General features: G+C 41.3%; 1 protein-coding gene across 2 annotated transcripts; it reads left to right on the top strand.

Annotated features, from left to right (window-relative positions):
- Positions 1-3421: 3421 nt before the first annotated feature.
- On the top strand, positions 3422-9640 carry LOC116359293 (uncharacterized). 2 transcript variants are annotated; one of them, XM_031812067.1, is made up of 13 exons: positions 3422-3517; positions 6023-6084; positions 6321-6353; positions 6521-6571; positions 6671-6709; positions 6803-6841; positions 6956-7000; positions 7116-7172; positions 7256-7294; positions 7530-7577; positions 8036-8338; positions 8684-8722; positions 9230-9640. In XM_031812067.1, exons 1-13 carry the CDS (start codon positions 3510-3512, stop codon positions 9238-9240), a joined length of 774 nt encoding a protein of 257 aa, XP_031667927.1. In that variant the 5' UTR covers positions 3422-3509; the 3' UTR covers positions 9241-9640. The 2 variants fall into 2 exon arrangements, with proteins under 2 accessions (XP_031667927.1, XP_031667928.1); XM_031812068.1 differs by lacking the exon at positions 6321-6353.
- The last annotated feature ends 8316 nt before the right edge of the window (positions 9641-17956 follow it).

Genomic DNA, 17956 nt, shown 5'->3' with positions numbered 1-17956 from the left:
ACATCACAACAAAACAATAGTCTACATCATAAATAAAACACATAACACAATACATTGTGCACTATACACATTTGCATATCTGCTCCACCTTTACAAATGTACAGTACAAAATGTACAATATTACAACAATACAATATTACAATGTGTGGGTGTGTGTCTCTTCACAGTTCGCATTGTGCCTTGAGGTTTTGTTTTATCTGGAGGTTTTTAAATCTGATTTTATTGCTAGCTTGAATGACCTAATGTGGAATAGAGTTCCATGTAGTCATGGCTCTATGTAGTACTGTGGGTTTCCCAGCCTCTGTTCTGGACTTAGGGACGGTGAAGAGACCACTGCTGTCTGAGGTGTGTTAGCTGTTTGAATAGACAGTTAGGTATTTTCAGCACGTCAATACCTCTCACAAAATCAAGTAGTGATGAATACAATCTCTCCTCCCCTTTGTGCCAGGAGAGATTCACTTTGATTTTCTTGATATTAGCCCTCAGTATGTCCATCTTTGCAGCATTTGATCATAACTCGGCCATAGTCCAGGTGTGATAAAATCACATATGTATGACATTAATTTGAGCCCGTTTGCTACAACAGGAAATGAATCCTGCAGCAACAGAAAATGTTTCCCCGGCTATGTGTTTGGTGCCGACAGAGATGAACGCTTTGTGTTCTTAGGAAACTATGCAGTATTTAGTTTTTTTACAAATGATTTCTTACACTGTTACCCCAGGAAATCTTAAGTCTTATTACATACAGCCGGGAGGAACTATTGGGTATAAGAGCAACATCAACTTACCAACATTACGACCAGGAATACAACTTTACCGAAGTGGATCCTCTGTTTCGACCACCACCCAGGACAATGGATCGGATCGCAGTAGGCGACCCAAAACAACGGCGCCGTTGACGCCTCACAAGTCCTCAACTGGCAGCTTCATTAAATAGTACCTGCAAAACACCAGTATCAAGTCAACAGTGAAGAGGCAACTCTGGGATGCTGGCCTTCTAGGCAGAGTTCTTCTGTCCAGTGTCTGTGTTCTTTTGCCCATCTTAATCTTTTCTTTTTATTGGCCAGTCCGAGATATGGCTTTTTCTTTGCAACTCTGCCTAGAAGGCCAGCATCCTGGAGTCGCCTTTTCACTGTTGACGTTGAGATTGGTGTTTTGCAGGTACTAACTAATGAAGCTGCCAGATGGGGACTTGTGAGGCGTCTGTTTCTCAAACTAGACACTAATGTACTTGTCCTCTTGCTCAGTTGTGCACAGAGGCCTCCAACTCCTCTTTCTATTCTGGTTAGGGCCAGTTTGCACTGTTCTGTGAAGGGAGGAGTACACAGCGTTGTACGAGATCTTCAGTTTCTTGGCAATGTCTTGCATTGAATAGCCTTCATTTCTGAGAACAAGAATATACTGACGAGTTTCATAAGAAAGTTCTTTGTGTCTGGCCATTTTGAGCCTGTAATCGAACCCACAAATGCTGATGCTCCAGATACTCAACTAGTCTAACGAAGGCCAGTTTTATTGCTTCTTTAATCAGCACAAAAGTTTTCAGTAGTGCTAACATAATTGCGAAAGGGTTTTCTAATGATAAATTTGCCTTTTAAAATTATAAACTTGGATTAGCTAACACAGCATGCCATATCAACACAGGAGTGATGTTTGCTGATAATGGGCCTCTGTATTCCTATGTAGATATTCCATAAGAAATCTGCTGTTTCCAGCTACAATAGTCATTTACAACATTAACAATGTCGACACTGTATTTCTGATAAATGTTATGTTATTTTAATGGACAAAAAATGTGCTTTTCTTTCAAAAACAAGGACATTTCTAAGTGACCCCAAACTTTTGAACGGTAGTGTATGTTTTTTCAGCAGCATATTATGATCAATAATGTCAAAAGATGCACTGAAGTCTAGCAAAATAGCTCCTACAATCTTCTTATTATCAGTTTCTTTCAGCCAATCATCAGTCATTTGTGTCAAGGCTGTACATGTTGAGGGCCCTTCCCTATAAGTGAGTTGAAAGTCTGTTGTTAATTTGTTTACTGTGAAATAGCATTGTACCTGGTCAAACGCATTTTTTCCCAAAAGTTTACTAAGGGTTGGTAGTTGGTATTCTTGGGTATCGGAAGGACTTTTACTTCCCTCCAGCCCTGAGACACACACTGTCCTGTAGGCTGAGATAGATAGGAGTGGCAATAGTCCGCTACCATCCAAGTTGTCAGTACCAGACGGTTTGTCATTACTGATAGACAGCAATACTATTTTCACCTCTTCCACACTCACTTTACAGAATTCAAATTCAGTTATGCATGAAAATTAAGGTTTAGAGTTTGTTATTGGCATGTCATGCCTATGTTTGCTAATCTTGCCAATTAAAAAGTCATTAAAGTAGTCAGCAATATCAGAGGGTTTTGCAATGTTCAATTAAACAGTGCTGTTCTGAATGACCAAAGAAGAATTTGAAAACAGAGAAATGTTGAACGACCAAAGAAGAATGCCTTTGTACACTCACGTACAATGAGTGGACAAAACATTAGGAACACCTTCCTAATATTGAGTTGCACCCCATCTTGCCCTCTGAACAGCCACAATTTGTCAGGGCATGGACTCTATTAGGTGTCAAAAGCGTTGCACAGGGATGCTGGCCCATGTTGACTCCAATGCTTCCCACAGTTGTGTCAAGTTGGCTGGATGTCCTTTGGGTGGTGGACCATTCTTGATACACAAGGGAAACTGAAAAACCCAGCATACCCAGTTCAAAGGCACTTAAATATTTTGTGTTGACCATCCACCCTCTGAATGGCACACATACACAATCCATGTCTCAACTGTCTCAAGGCTTAAAAATGATTATTTAACCTGTCTCCTCCCCTTCATCTAAATAGATTGATGTGGATTTAACAGGTGACATCAATAAGAGATAGCTTTCACCTTGATTCCCCTGCTCAGTCTATGTCATAGAAAGACCAGGTGTTTCTAATGTTACATACACTCACTGTATATGCTTATGCTACACTTTCAGAGTGCGTTATCAATTAATCCACTCATTGTGTAGGCCTACCCTCTTCTAAATTGCTGTAACAATGAGAAGGAAATGCCAGAGGCATGTTTTGTTTGCATCACTGACCACAGGAACCAGTCACCTATAATCAACATAGTCTAGAAAGAGAAGGTCTTTGTTTTGTACACCTCTTGAATGAACAGTCACATCTTGGGAGTATTTGTCTTCTAAGTCGGTGGGTTGTTTGTCGACTGATATTATAATGAGTCATTTGTCAACTGTAAACCTTTTTGTTTAAATGCTCATCTGATTCCTCAATCTTAAAACATTCCCACGGTCATGCACTGTTTCCTGCAGAGACACCTGACACAGCCCCCATTCTATCTCATAGAAGTGGGTCTGTGTCTATTGTCTCTGTGGTTCCAGCCAATCAGCTATAAGGACAGGTATAAAACCTCTGATGGGTCTTTTAACAAAGAGATAGAGGACTCGTGTGATGACTTCCACCCACCATGGAGCTGTAAGTCACTTTGATTGATATATTCTTTATAACAATGTAACATTTAGGTCATGTAACATTTAATTGAAATGTTGTGCGTTGTCTTGACTTAGTCTTACAAAGCATTAGATTTAACACTGAACAACTATCTTCTTTATAAAAGGGAAGGGAATGGGGGGATACCTAGTCAACTGTTCAACTATCTTTATAAAAGGGAAGGGAATGGGGGGATACCTAGTCAACTGTACAACTATCTTCTTTATAAAAGGGAAGGGAATGGGGGGAAACCTAGTCAACTGTACAACTATCTTCTTTATAAAAGGGAAGGGAATGGGGGGATACCTAGCCAACTGTACAACTATTTTCTTTATAAAAGGGAAGGGAATGGGGGGATACCTAGTCAACTGTACAACTATCTTCTTTATAAAAGGGAAGGGAATGGGGGGATACCTAGTCAACTGTACAACTATCTTCTTTATAAAAGGGAAGGGAATGGGGGGATACCTAGTCAACTGTACAACTATCTTCTTTATAAAAGGGAAGGGAATGGGGGGATACCTAGTCAACAGTACAACTATCTTCTTTATAAAAGGGAAGGGAATGGGGGGATACCTAGTCAACTGTTCAACTATCTTTATAAAAGGGAAGGGAATGGGGGGATACCTAGTCAACTGTACAACTATCTTCTTTATAAAAGGGAAGGGAATGGGGGGATACCTAGTCAACAGTACAACTATCTTCTTTATAAAAGGGAAGGGAATGGGGGGATACCTAGTCAACTGTACAACTATCTTCTTTATAAAAGGGAAGGGAATGGGGGGATACCTAGTCAACTGTACAACTATCTTCTTTATAAAAGGGAAGGGAATGGGGGGATACCTAGCCAACTGTACAACTATCTTCTTTATAAAAGGGAAGGGAATGGGGGGATACCTAGTCAACTGTACAACTATCTTCTTTATAAAAGGGAAGGGAATGGGGGGATACCTAGTCAACTGTACAACTATCTTCTTTATAAAAGGGAAGGGAATGGGGGGATACCTAGTCAACAGTACAACTATCTTCTTTATAAAAGGGAAGGGAATGGGGGGATACCTAGTCAACTGTTCAACTATCTTTATAAAAGGGAAGGGAATGGGGGGATACCTAGTCAACTGTACAACTATCTTCTTTATAAAAGGGAAGGGAATGGGGGGATACCTAGTCAACAGTACAACTATCTTCTTTATAAAAGGGAAGGGAATGGGGGGATACCTAGTCAACTGTTCAACTATCTTTATAAAAGGGAAGGGAATGGGGGGATACCTAGTCAACTGTTCAACTATCTTTATAAAAGGGAAGGGAATGGGGGGATACCTAGTCAACTGTACAACTATCTTCTTTATAAAAGGGAAGGGAATGGGGGGATACCTAGTCAACAGTACAACTATCTTCTTTATAAAAGGGAAGGGAATGGGGGGATACCTAGTCAACAGTACAACTATCTTCTTTATAAAAGGGAAGGGAATGGGGGGATACCTAGTCAACAGTACAACTATCTTCTTTATAAAAGGGAAGGGAATGGGGGGATACCTAGTCAACTGTACAACTATCTTCTTTATAAAAGGGAAGGGAATGGGGGGATACCTAGTCAACAGTACAACTATCTTCTTTATAAAAGGGAAGGGAATGGGGGGATACCTAGTCAACTGTTCAACTATCTTTATAAAAGGGAAGGGAATGGGGGGATACCTAGTCAACTGTTCAACTATCTTTATAAAAGGGAAGGGAATGGGGGGATACCTAGTCAACTGTACAACTATCTTCTTTATAAAAGGGAAGGGAATGGGGGGATACCTAGTCAACAGTACAACTATCTTCTTTATAAAAGGGAAGGGAATGGGGGGATACCTAGTCAACTGTTCAACTATCTTTATAAAAGGGAAGGGAATGGGGGGATACCTAGTCAACTGTACAACTATCTTTATAAAAGGGAAGGGAATGGGGGGATACCTAGTCAACTGTACAACTATCTTCTTTATAAAAGGGAAGGGAATGGGGGGATACCTAGTCAACAGTACAACTATCTTCTTTATAAAAGGGAAGGGAATGGGGGGATACCTAGTCAACTGTACAACTATCTTCTTTATAAAAGGGAAGGGAATGGGGGGATACCTAGCCAACTGTACAACTATCTTCTTTATAAAAGGGAAGGGAATGGGGGGATACCTAGTCAACTGTACAACTATCTTCTTTATAAAAGGGAAGGGAATGGGGGGATACCTAGTCAACTGTACAACTATCTTCTTTATAAAAGGGAAGGGAATGGGGGGATACCTAGCCAACTGTACAACTATCTTCTTTATAAAAGGGAAGGGAATGGGGGGATACCTAGTCAACTGTACAACTATCTTCTTTATAAAAGGGAAGGGAATGGGGGGATACCTAGCCAACTGTACAACTATCTTTATAAAAGGGAAGGGAATGGGGGGGATACCTAGTCAACTGTTCAACTGAAAAGGCCAATGCTCTTTATTTTTCTCGTAGCTCCCTGTGTTCTCTGTCAGTTCTGATGCTAGTGGCTGTTGTGTTCATGGTACCAATGAAAGGTAAGCTTCATTTTCCCTAAACAAGGATCATATATCACCTAAACAAGGATCATATATCAGCCTATATGGATTTGCTCCAGTAAGCGTTTCCAGTGAATAGTTCAGCGTGTCATACACTGGCCAAAAACAACCTGCTTTTATAGCTGTGGTGAAAAGGTCTGATACAGTAATATGACATGATATTACTGAGGTTATGGAGATTCAATCAGTTAATAATAGTCCTGTTTCCTTTTCAGACAGAAGTGAGGATGTGTTAAGCTTTTTGAATGGTGAGATGGTTGGCTACATGCTAATGCACCTGTTTATTGTCTTGTGTTGATGAGACCCGAACAGTTGTCAGTCTTGATGGAGAAATCACATTTTCAAAAAATGATCAGAGGTGGTGAGATTCTAATAAGCTGTTGGTTAGGTAGCTCATTCTCAGATGTTGTTACAGGTGCCCTTGATGTTGCTCCCGCTACTCAAAGCACCTCAGGAAAAATCAAAGGTCTATTCTTCATACTTATATATTTATTTATATATCCTCCTTTTGTTACTTTTAAAATCATTAACTCGATCTGCCGTCTTTCTTCTCTACTTTCCCCAGGTCCTGAGAACACCTTTGGTAAACCAGCTCCAACCCCAGGTTAGTGAAAGTAGATTTTGATGTTTGAGGGAAATGTTTCTAACTAGCATCTATTATTGCCATGTTGACCTAATTTATTACCGTGTTCAACAGCAAGACCAAGTCCTTTAAGACCAACAGAGAACTCTGCAGGTAGTTTTTTTATTACGTTTAGTTTATAATCAAACGGTCAAACTTTGTTGTGAAATATAATGAAATCAATGTTACATTACGTGAATCATTACTCCGCAATCATTTGTCTTCCAGAAATCTCAAATGTTACACAGACTGAAAACTCTGCTTGTTTAACAGGTTAGTGTGAGGAAGGTTGAGCTGGGAAGTTATCAATAGTCAGTAGTTAGTGTTATTGATATGTGGTTGATCATGTGTTTTTTGTGTTATTGATCATTATCTGATCATGTATCAGATGTTGTAGACTCAGATGCCAGATCCAAAGAGAAATGCAACTCCGATGATCTTACAGGTGTGTGGAATATGGTTTGAAAATAATGCTATATAGGAAGTTTCAATATCATTTTCAGAGTTGTTTTATTCAATGTCCCACAGATGCAGAACGATCTGAAAGTAACTCCGCAGAAAGCAGAGGTATATTAAATATCAAAATAATCTGTCACTGAAATATCCGTAGGGGAAAATGAATCTGGTAATATTGATTTCATAGACTGTTACGGCCACACCAATTCTGATTCTCTTTCTTTCTTTCTTTCTTTCTTTCTTTCTTTCTTTCTTTCTTTCTTTCTTTCTTTCTTTCTTTCTTTCTTTCTTTCTTTCTTTCTTTCTTTCTTTCTTTCTTTCTTTCTTTCTTTCTTTCTTTCTTCAGAGGATTATGATGACTCTCTGGGATCTAATACAAAGATTACACAAACTGGTATGTCATGTTTTACATCAATGTAAAGAAATGGTAGCTAGATAATTGATGTAGCGTCACTGTTTTTACCACAAACAGAAATGCAGAAGGTACCACAGGATTCTAATTCTGCTGGTCAGAATTCCAGCCTCTTATAATTACATCCCATAGACATGTAACTAACACTATGTAAGAGACTGAACATGACATCACCTGGGCTTGTCTTGTTGTAGGACAGCAACAGAGATCATGTGGTTGTAGCAGGCGCCAAACCCTCTACTGAGATTCAAGATATGTCATTATCTACTAGATGAAGTCCTTGGCCAACAGTGTATTTAATCAAACATAGAATTAACATACTTAGAATAAAAACATATTAAACCAATAGCACTTATTCATATCCATAGATTTTTGTACAAAGAGTAAATTCAAAATGGAATCAGTTGACAGTTCTAACCGACTCTTCTTCCCCAATACAGTGACAGACGACAGTAGCAGCGACGAGACTGACAGTTCTCCTCCAAGTGATGTGAGAAAATACAAACAACCTCCAGGAAGGAGAACCATAAACCCAGACCATGTCGACAGCATGCAGACAACCACCAGGCAGGATCCAACCAATGGGAGCGAGGAGCTGGATAGAGAGACTCAGAGGGACCCCACAGTGGGGAGAGAGAGAACCAGCAGAGTGCTCATTGATCTCAACAGTGAAGAGGATGTGATGGTGGGCTGTCAGGGTACTGTCTGTGTGCCCGGAGAGCAGGGGACTACAGTCAATGGAGGTGAAAATGATGAGAATATAAGTCTAAACAGTAGAGATAGAGATATCCAAAGCCAAGAGGTCACAGGCACAGCCACGGAGCAGGCCCTATGTAGGGATAGTTGTAGGGGTGTAGTGAATGGAGTGTTGGACACAGCCAGAGAACAGCAGGACTTGGACAGTATGGAGCATGTCAATGGTAGACCCAATGGTACTGATGAAGCCAAGAGTAGAGGTTCATCTGGCTTCTATTCTACCATGATTCCAAACTACGGCTTTACAAAAATGAAGATCCACAGCAGAATTCTTTAACTACTGAACCTATATTATTGAAAAATATCTGAATGATTGCTTTTTATCCTAACAGAAACCAGAGATGACATCAGCACTGAGACGAACCCAGTCGGTAGGTTTAGAGGAAACACATGGTGAACAATAAAACAATCCCAGTAAAACCCCTGAGGTCCCTGAGCACTTCTGTTCAGATGGTAAGTAGGGTTATGTGTTCTGGTAAGGGAAGATACAGAGAAACAGCAGATTATTTATATCCACCTAAATATGTGCTGGAAACACTTTGGTGAGGAAAATATCACTTTCTCGTATTGCGAAACCCACAAATGTTCTCTAGCAGGTCTGAAAATATTTCCTGTTTTGCAAAAATATTTACATTGATGTGGTGAATTCGAAACATTACCCCAGTGAATACTTTGTATAACAATTTCTGTTTCAAATAAGACCACTGCTTCTAAGACCTAAGTAGAAACAGAGCAGAGGTGTTACCTACCGGAGGTCAACCTACATCCATATTACACATTCAACAACACACCACTGTTTTCAAACTTATCTTACCCCTCACAGGCAAAATGTTTAAATCATACTGAGTGTTCTCCATGTTGGCTGCTCTGTGTTCTAGTGATTGGTTAGCCTCCAGGAGCCCCAGCCAGGAGCCCCAGCCAGGAGCTCCAGCCAGGAGCCTGTCAGTGCCAGAGGCTTCCTCCAGGTAGAGTTGGCTCAGCTCTACCCTGCAGGGCCTGTAAATCTCCCTGCCTCTCACTCGTGTGTCGTCTCCCTCAAGCTCCACCGACTCTACCAGACCGCAGAGTCCCTCTCACACTTATATTCATGACAGAGACGTCAGTACATCTGTGGATATTTACCACCAATTTTTCACTTGATCTTGAAATGGTATAAATGGTATTCTGACAGCAGCTGTGCCCCCTGGTCTTATTGCCGGTAGTCAATTTGAATTGTAGATGAATGGAAATAAGATGTTTGGCTCCAATCTGATCTGATCAATCTGATGAAATAAAGGTTTCTCATAAAGCATTGTTTGTTGTACTAATTCGAGGTAATTCAATAAAAGGCTGTGTATACATGCTAATTCACAATTGTAAGGAAAGACAATACACTGTTTGAAGGCAGAATGTCTTACAGTGTTACACAACTGCTTGGACTACATGACCATTCTACACAGAACATTTTCTACATTTCAACTTCATCCAATCATTCAACTGTCAACTTGGCCCATACAAACAACATTTGGTAACTTTGTATAAAATATAATATGTCAGTGATTCAACAACGGAAGAAAAATATGTTGACAGAACATGTCACTGTTACCTTCTTGCTGCGGCAGCAATTTTCCAGACATGAACGCTTCTCTCATCCAACAGTGTTTTATAGTGATCTCTCCCATGTGTTGGAGTTGACATGGGGTGACTGCCCTGACACATCAGCCTTGCTGTTTGCACACAGGCAGTAACACATGTACTGTGGCCTGAGGCACAGCTTCAACATCAACTGCTGTGCTGAGCAAAACCAGTGGCACAGAATGAGGAGCAGCTGATTACAAAATATACATACATGATGAGCTTGTGACCCTCGTGTGATGAGTTACCTTGTCTGAGACCTGAGGACTTGTGGTAGCTCCCTGAGCTGATGTCTAGGCTTTAGCTTAGCAGGCTACCATAGTCTTGTGTCACGATTGGTAGAAGGTAAATTCACTGGACCTTACAGCTGGAATCCCCAGTAGGTGGAAACATTACCACTGGCCGCCCCAACACCGTTGTTGTTGTTTTTGTTGCCCAGCTGAGGATCATCATGATGAAAACAACTGCAGTACATATTGTGCTTTTCTATCGCACCTGCAATGTCTGAGGGGAAAAACTGTGTTGGTTGTTTCCAGTAACTTCTATGTTGTTGTAATATCCCAAACAGACCTGGTTGTTTCAACGATAAGGATTCCAGCTGTAAGAGAAGTCACTGTTTACTTATATAGTAAACACACCACAAGTTGGAATCTGAAGTGACACTCCAATATGGCTTCATTTTGTGGTGGATACCAACCACGGAGATCCTCCACTATTACATTCTCAGTGTTCCTTTCCAGACCTCCATGTACTGGCTCTGATGCTTATAAAACTCTGTTTCTGTAAAAAGCAGTCTGCACAGGAAGCTAGCTCTTCTATCTGTGCTGTCTTAGAACCTGGAACCTGCCAGAAACAGTGTGGTGCCTGGACAGAGAAGTCTCAAATGGTCAGCTGCTCTGGGGTTTATGGAGAGGAAGAAGAATCCTTAGACAAATGTTTAGACAGAAATATCCCATCCCCTCATCTAGAGGACAGCATCTTGGGGAATGAGTGAGCCGAATGGATTTCTCCAAGTCCTAAACAGTACGACATCTCTTTATCTCTCTTATGAAACTGATTTTACATGACAATCACTGTAAAATCTCACACACACACACACACACACACACACACACACACACACACACACACACACACACACACACACACACACACACACACACACACACACACACACACACACACACACACACACACACACACACAGTAGAGAGAGAGAGAGAGAAAGACCTCAACAAACACAAACTTAGCAAAACGTAACATATCCCACTTGTATTGTTCAGACAGGACCTGAACAGGCAGACTAAACAAATCCAAACTGAGTCGTCGGGTTGTTGGGAAGGATGAATTACAACCCAGTGCTAAATGGGAGAAGTGATGGTGTCTGACAGTTGAGTTCCTCTGTGAGCCGCTGCCGGGTCTGATTTCTCCTCTGCTGAGGCAGTCATTAGTGGGCCAGACAGGAGGCTCTCCTCCATGCATCATGTCGTACTACTTAAACTGCTAAGATGAAAGGTCAGGCTGCTCCTTCTCTTAACAAGTTAAACAGAGGTTAACATAGATATTTGGTTTATGGGTTATTGCTATTGGTTATTACACCATATGGCTTTAACACTAAATGGGTGGACTTGGACCGTAGATTCTGTCCGGTAGTGTTGTGGTCAGAGGAGGGTTAACAGACAGGGGGAACTGGTGTCCCTGGGCCGACTGCTCTGCTGGGTGGAAGACAGGACTGCACCGTGTCCGCCCTCCAGGCTTCGTTTGTAACACACACACATTTGTGTGTCTGGATTTATCCAGACCTCATGGTCTTAGTATTCAATAGACCCAAGAAGACGAGGAAACATCAATGGACTGATTTTATTGAACAGGGGTAAGGTTTTGCCACAGGGGAAAAGCTCCCCCCTACTTGACCACATACGGTCACACTTCATTTTCCTGGTGGTTGTGGTCAGGCAATGGGTAGCACTCTTGTTCTCAATGTCCAGTGGAACTATGCAAGATCAGGCTTTGGCTGTTCTCACACAATCTGGTCAATCCATCTGTTTCTACCATTATTACGTCTGGATTAAGAATACATTAGGATTTGAGCTATTAATGTACTATAATTCCTTTGAAGCCATTTGTAGCTGCAGTTTAAAATCAATTTCAAAGTCACTCCTTAAAGGGGAAATCTGTAGTTTATACAAAAATATAATGGGTAGATATCGTTCATTAAACGTCCCAAAATGAATGTACCAATTACCCCTTTATAGGAGGACAAAATGGTCCTCCTTCCTGGATAAGAGGTGACTTTCCTGAGATGTTACTGATTTTGTCTTTCAGTCTCTGCTGTAGGGTTCCAAAATTACAGTAACTTTCCCCAAAATATTAGACTTCCTGCTTATTCCCTCTATTGATTCCGGGAATCTTCCAACCGGGATTTCTTGAAAACCAGGGAATTTTGGGAAATGTTGCAATCCTATTCCTGAGAGACAGATTGAGTATTTCAGCCTCTGCTGTAATGACCGTAATAAGGAGTTAGTTGATTTAGTGAACAACTGGACAGTTCTGGTGTAGAGCTAAGTAACAGCTAATCAAAATGCAGTAGCCAAAGCATCCCATTTTGCGTTGTTGAATGTTAAACCTTGTAAATTAAACCAGACGAGAGGGAATGAGTTGATTGAAAACCCTTGAACCATGCTTAACTGTGGTTGGGATCATTTGCCAGGCCATGCCACCTTGAATGGCAGCCATCCTAATTGGTTTCTGGCTGTTTTCTTTGGCTTGGAAACATGTTGAAATCATTTTGAATATATTGAAGGGAACATATTATGAAGCTGACTCGACTGATGTGGGCTCCTGAGTGACGCAGCGGTCCAAGACACTGCATCTCAGAGGCATCACTACAGTCCCTGGTTCGTATCCAGGCTGTGTCACATCCGGACGTGATTGGGAGTCACATAGGGAGGCGTACAGTTGGCCAAGTGTCGCCCGGGTTTGGTCGGGGTAGACTGTCATTGTAAATAAGAATTAGTTCTTAATTGACTTGTCTAGTTAAGTAAAGGTTCAATAAATAAACATGTGCCAGTCTAATGTTGTGTAGATCTCGTCACCTATTGGACTGTATGTGTGTGTAGTGTGTGCTGTGTAGCAATCCATGTAGGCAGTTACAAATACAGAATGACAAGAAAAATCATTGTTTTATCTTGCAGTCAATTGTGGTGATTTGTCAGCTGATCTTAATGTGTTCATGTCATGTATTTATAAATCTCATTCTGAACCTGATGAAGATTTATCCTATCCAATCCCTAGTGTGGTTAGGTTTCAGCTCATAGCTGTCTGTGGTCACTGTAATGTCGTTAGTATGGGGGCTGGTGTCTAGTGCTTTGGTCCTCCCCCACTTTCCCCTCCTACCTGTGGGCACTGGATAGAGTTACATCTGAACCTCTTCTGGTTCTTAACACAAACTGTCTACAACTACAGCACCAAGCATGGAATCAGCCTGTGTGTCTGGAATAAACAGACGTTTCCTCTACTGTAGACTGAAAGAGAACATGTGTCTGTAGTCAGGTCTCTTGGGGAGGAAGACGTTTCTCTCTCCAATGACTTTTCCAGGTGAAGGTTAAATGAATGAAGACACATTGAGGGATATGAAAAGGCTGCCTGGGCTTCTGTAAGAAGCCTGCTTCCTTACCCATCTTCCTCATCTCCCCTCTTCCTCCTCCTCCCTCCTACTCACCCCTCCTCCTACTTATCCCCTCTCCTTCTCACCCCTCCTCCTCTTCATCCCTTCTCCCCCTCCTCCTCACCACTCCTCCTCCTCACCTTCTCCTCAGACCTCTTAGTCTTAGAGTTTTATTCAGTAGCTGTAGGAGAGAAAACGGGAAGGTGGGGTTCAAGGGGAAATCACAAGAGTACACACCCCAGCTAGCCAAGTCCTGAGTAGATTTGTCAGAGCAGAAATGGTCTCTCTCGCTCTCTCTTTCTGCTTTTCGAAGGCGCTTTGGCTTGAAACCAGGCACAGGACGGCAGTGCTCTCAGATTAGTCATTGGCCCCTGTGTTTGACAGTTCACAGACAGGCCTAATATGTCTGGGTAGAGAGAGACGTGAAACCTGGACCTGGGTTTTGGGTAATAGGCACCTCCGGCGATATTGGGATCATTCCTGTTCTCTGAATGTGTGGCATTTGTCTTATATTAACGCCAATGTTTCCTATGACATTTTGGTCTGTTGTGGTGCATACCTGGGTTTTGTGGGAATGCCAAATACCAAGAATGAGGTTAGAATATATTTTCATTGATTTAAACCCAGTACACAGTCTATTTCAGAAATACTATTTTTCTTTGACATGTCATTGAAAAATGTCAAATATCAGTGTTATGAACCCTGGGGTTAGGAATATGAGCTTTTGAAATGATCATACTGACCCTGATATCAATAAATAGTCATTTGGTGGATAGTAGGCATACCTACAAATGAGTTTAACAAACCGTTTACACTATACTTAAGCAATAAGGCCAGAAGGGGTGTGACATTTGGTCTGATATACCACGGCTGTCAGCCAATCAGCATTCAGGGCTCGAACCACCCAGTTTATAATTACAGTTATCATGCCCCTATTGGTCCCATATCACAAGTCATTTACATTCTGTCTTCCCTTCACCTATTCATTCAGAAACATTACAAATAGAGCATCATTCAAAGGATCATGAAGAAATACGTCAAACTCAAACCTCCATTAGACGTAGGGGACAATATAAGCAGACCACTCTGTCTATAATGTTCCCTTCCTCCTCACACCTCTCAATGTCTGCGTCCAAAATGGCACACTATTCCCCTGCACTACTTTTGACCAAAGCCCTATAGGTACTGCACTACACAGGGAATTGGATGGGGCCCTGGCAAAAAATAGTGCACTACATGGGGAATAGGGTGCTATTTGGGATGTAGACAATATCCCTGGCTGGCTCAGGAAGACGCTGGCTAAATATACAACTGACCCACCGCAAGTTTGACTTTCCATCACAAAGCCAAGCAAACACAGTCTGTAGGCTCAGTGAAGTGGAGGTGGTATCATGTGGGGGGTTAAGGCTATTTTTCTTTAGGAAATCTGTTTAAACACCATTGAAAAAGTAGTGGCACCATGTCTGGATTGAAGAAGGAGCTTTGAGCTATTGAGGTTTTTTTCTAATTCTAATATACCAACGTTTCATTTGATGATTAGAAAAACTCAAGGTGGTTTAGCTAATGTGGACCAGATGGGGGTTTGTTGCAACGATCCCAATTTTCCTAAGCGTTAGTGGAGGAGGGGTAATAAAAGCCATAGATTTTCACAGTTCGGCATGCAAACACCCTCCCTCGTGTTCAAACTCTCAGAGGGGACGGAAAGCAAGCGAGACCGCAATATTATACTTTGTTTTTATTAAATCCAGTGATTGACAGCACAGAGAGATTTTTCCACTCTGTAAATCCAGGCCCAATTGAAGAGGACAGAGAGCACTGGGCCCTGGCATTATGCTACTGGCTGTAGTACACAGGCTTTAGGGGATGTGGTGTCTTCTCTTCTCTTCTCTTCTCTTCTCTTCTCTTCTCTTCTCTTCTCTTCTCTTCTCTTCTCTTCTCTTCTCTTCTCTTCTCTTCTCTTCTCCTCTCCTCTCCTCTCCTCTCCTCTCCTCTCCTCTCCTCTCCTCTCCTCTCCTCTCCTCTCCTCTCCTCTCCTCTCCTCTCCTCTCCTCTCCTCTCCTCTCCTCCCATGCTTTGTGGTAAACCACTGGGAGCTGACAGGTTAGCCCGGAGGAGCATTATGCTTCCTTTAGAATCAAAACATATCAGCTCAGTTTTTTTCAGTTCCAAAATTGTACGTGCAAGGCAGAGCTGGTTACAGGGCCAAGGGGCCGTGGGCCCAAAGGTGCGGTGGATTGGAAGTCTTGTGCACATATGTCGGAATATGCTAAACATGTATATTAGATTGGAGCCTTGTAAAATGGGAAGGGCCTCCTGTTTCATTGGACTTGTAATAGGATAAAACGCTCACAGCTGTGTACAAGTGTTAGTACCTCTTATTACGGTCAACTGTCTCCGATCTGTCTAACTGACTACAGTAGGCCACTGCAGATTGGCTGTGGAGTATTGACCACTCCCGGAAGGGGTCAATGTGTCTATCTAACTGACTACAGTAGGCCACTGCAGATTGTCTGTGGAGTATTGACCACTCCCGGAAGGGGTCAATGTGTCTATCTAACTGACTACAGTAGGCCACTGCAGATTGGCTGTGGAGTATTGACCACTCCCGGAAGGGGTCAATGTGTCTATCTAACTGACTACAGTAGGCCACTGCTGATTGGCTGTGTTGATTAAAACAGCTTAGTGACGTTGATTAAATCAGCTTAGTGACGTTGACTAAATCAGCCTAGTGACGTTGATTAAATCAGCCTAGTGACATTGACTAAATCAGCTTAGTGATTAAATCAGCTTAGTGACGTTGATTAAATCAGCTTAGTGACGTTGACTAAATCAGCTTAGTGATTAAATCAGCTTAGTGGCGTTGATTAAATCAGCTTAGTGACGTTGATTAAATCAGCTTAGTGATGTTGACTAAATCAGCTTAGTGATTAAATCAGCTTAGTGGCGTTGATTAAATCAGCTTAGTGACGTTGATTAAATCAGCTTAGTGACGTTGATTAAATCAGCTTAGTGACGTTGACTAAATCAGCTTAGTGACGTTGACTAAATCAGATTAGTGATTAAATCAGCTTAGTGACGTTGTTAAATCAGCTTAGTGACGTTGACTAAATCAGCTTAGTGACGTTGACTAAATCAGCTTAGTGACGTTGATTAAATCAGCTTAGTGACGTTGATTAAATCAGCTTAGTGACGTTGACTAAATCAGCTTAGTGACGTTGACTAAATCAGCTTAGTGACGTTGATTAAATCAGCTTAGTGACGTTGATTAAATCAGCTTAGTGACGTTGACTAAATCAGCTTAGTGGCGTTGATTAAATCAGCTTAGTGACGTTGATTAAATCAGCTTAGTGACGTTGACTAAATCAGCTTAGTGATTAAATCAGCTTAGTGGCGTTGATTAAATCAGCTTAGTGATGTTGACTAAATCAGCTTAGTGATTAAATCAGCTTAGTGGCGTTGATTAAATCAGCTTAGTGACGTTGATTAAATCAGCTTAGTGACGTTGATTAAATCAGCTTAGTGACGTTGATTAAATCAGCTTAGTGACGTTGACTAAATCAGCTTAGTGATTAAACCAGCTTAGTGACGTTGATTAAATCAGCTTAGTGACGTTGACTAAATCAGCTTAGTGATTAAATCAGCTTAGTGACGTTGATTAAATCAGCTTAGTGACGTTGACTAAATCAGCTTAGTGACGTTGACTAAATCAGCTTAGTGACGTTGACTAAATCAGATTAGTGATTAAATCAGCTTAGTGGCGTTGATTAAATCAGCTTAGTGACGTTGATTAAATCAGCTTAGGGACGTTGATTAAATCAGCTTAGTGACGTTGATTAAATCAGCTTAGTGACGTTGACTAAATCAGCTTAGTGATTAAATCAGCTTAGTGGCGTTGATTAAATCAGCTTAGTGACGTTGATTAAATCAGCTTAGTGATGTTGACTAAATCAGCTTAGTGATTAAATCAGCTTAGTGGCGTTGATTAAATCAGCTTAGTGACGTTGATTAAATCAGCTTAGTGACGTTGATTAAATCAGCTTAGTGACGTTGACTAAATCAGCTTAGTGATTAAATCAGCTTAGTGACGTTGTTAAATCAGCTTAGTGACATTGACTAAATCAGCTTAGTGACGTTGACTAAATCAGCTTAGTGACGTTGATTAAATCAGCTTAGTGACGTTGATTAAATCAGCTTAGTGACGTTGACTAAAACAGCTTAGTGACGTTGATTAAATCAGCTTAGTGACGTTGACTAAATCAGCTTAGTGATTAAATCAGCTTAGTGACGTTGATTAAAACAGCTTAGTGACTTGGATTAAATCAGC

This window comes from Oncorhynchus kisutch, unplaced genomic scaffold (assembly GCF_002021735.2).
Source record: "Oncorhynchus kisutch isolate 150728-3 unplaced genomic scaffold, Okis_V2 Okis02a-Okis13b_hom, whole genome shotgun sequence".
In the NCBI taxonomy this organism is placed as follows: domain Eukaryota; kingdom Metazoa; phylum Chordata; class Actinopteri; order Salmoniformes; family Salmonidae; genus Oncorhynchus; species Oncorhynchus kisutch.
This window is presented reverse-complemented; position numbering and strand designations above follow the sequence as displayed.

Excerpts from the sequence above, each read along its gene's own strand:
- LOC116359293 (XM_031812067.1), top strand. Across the intron at positions 6,572-6,670 it reads CACCTCAGGAAAAATCAAAG|GTCCTGAGAACACCTTTGGT; the intron begins GTCTATTCTTCA and ends TACTTTCCCCAG. Across the intron at positions 6,710-6,802 it reads TAAACCAGCTCCAACCCCAG|CAAGACCAAGTCCTTTAAGA; the intron begins GTTAGTGAAAGT and ends CGTGTTCAACAG.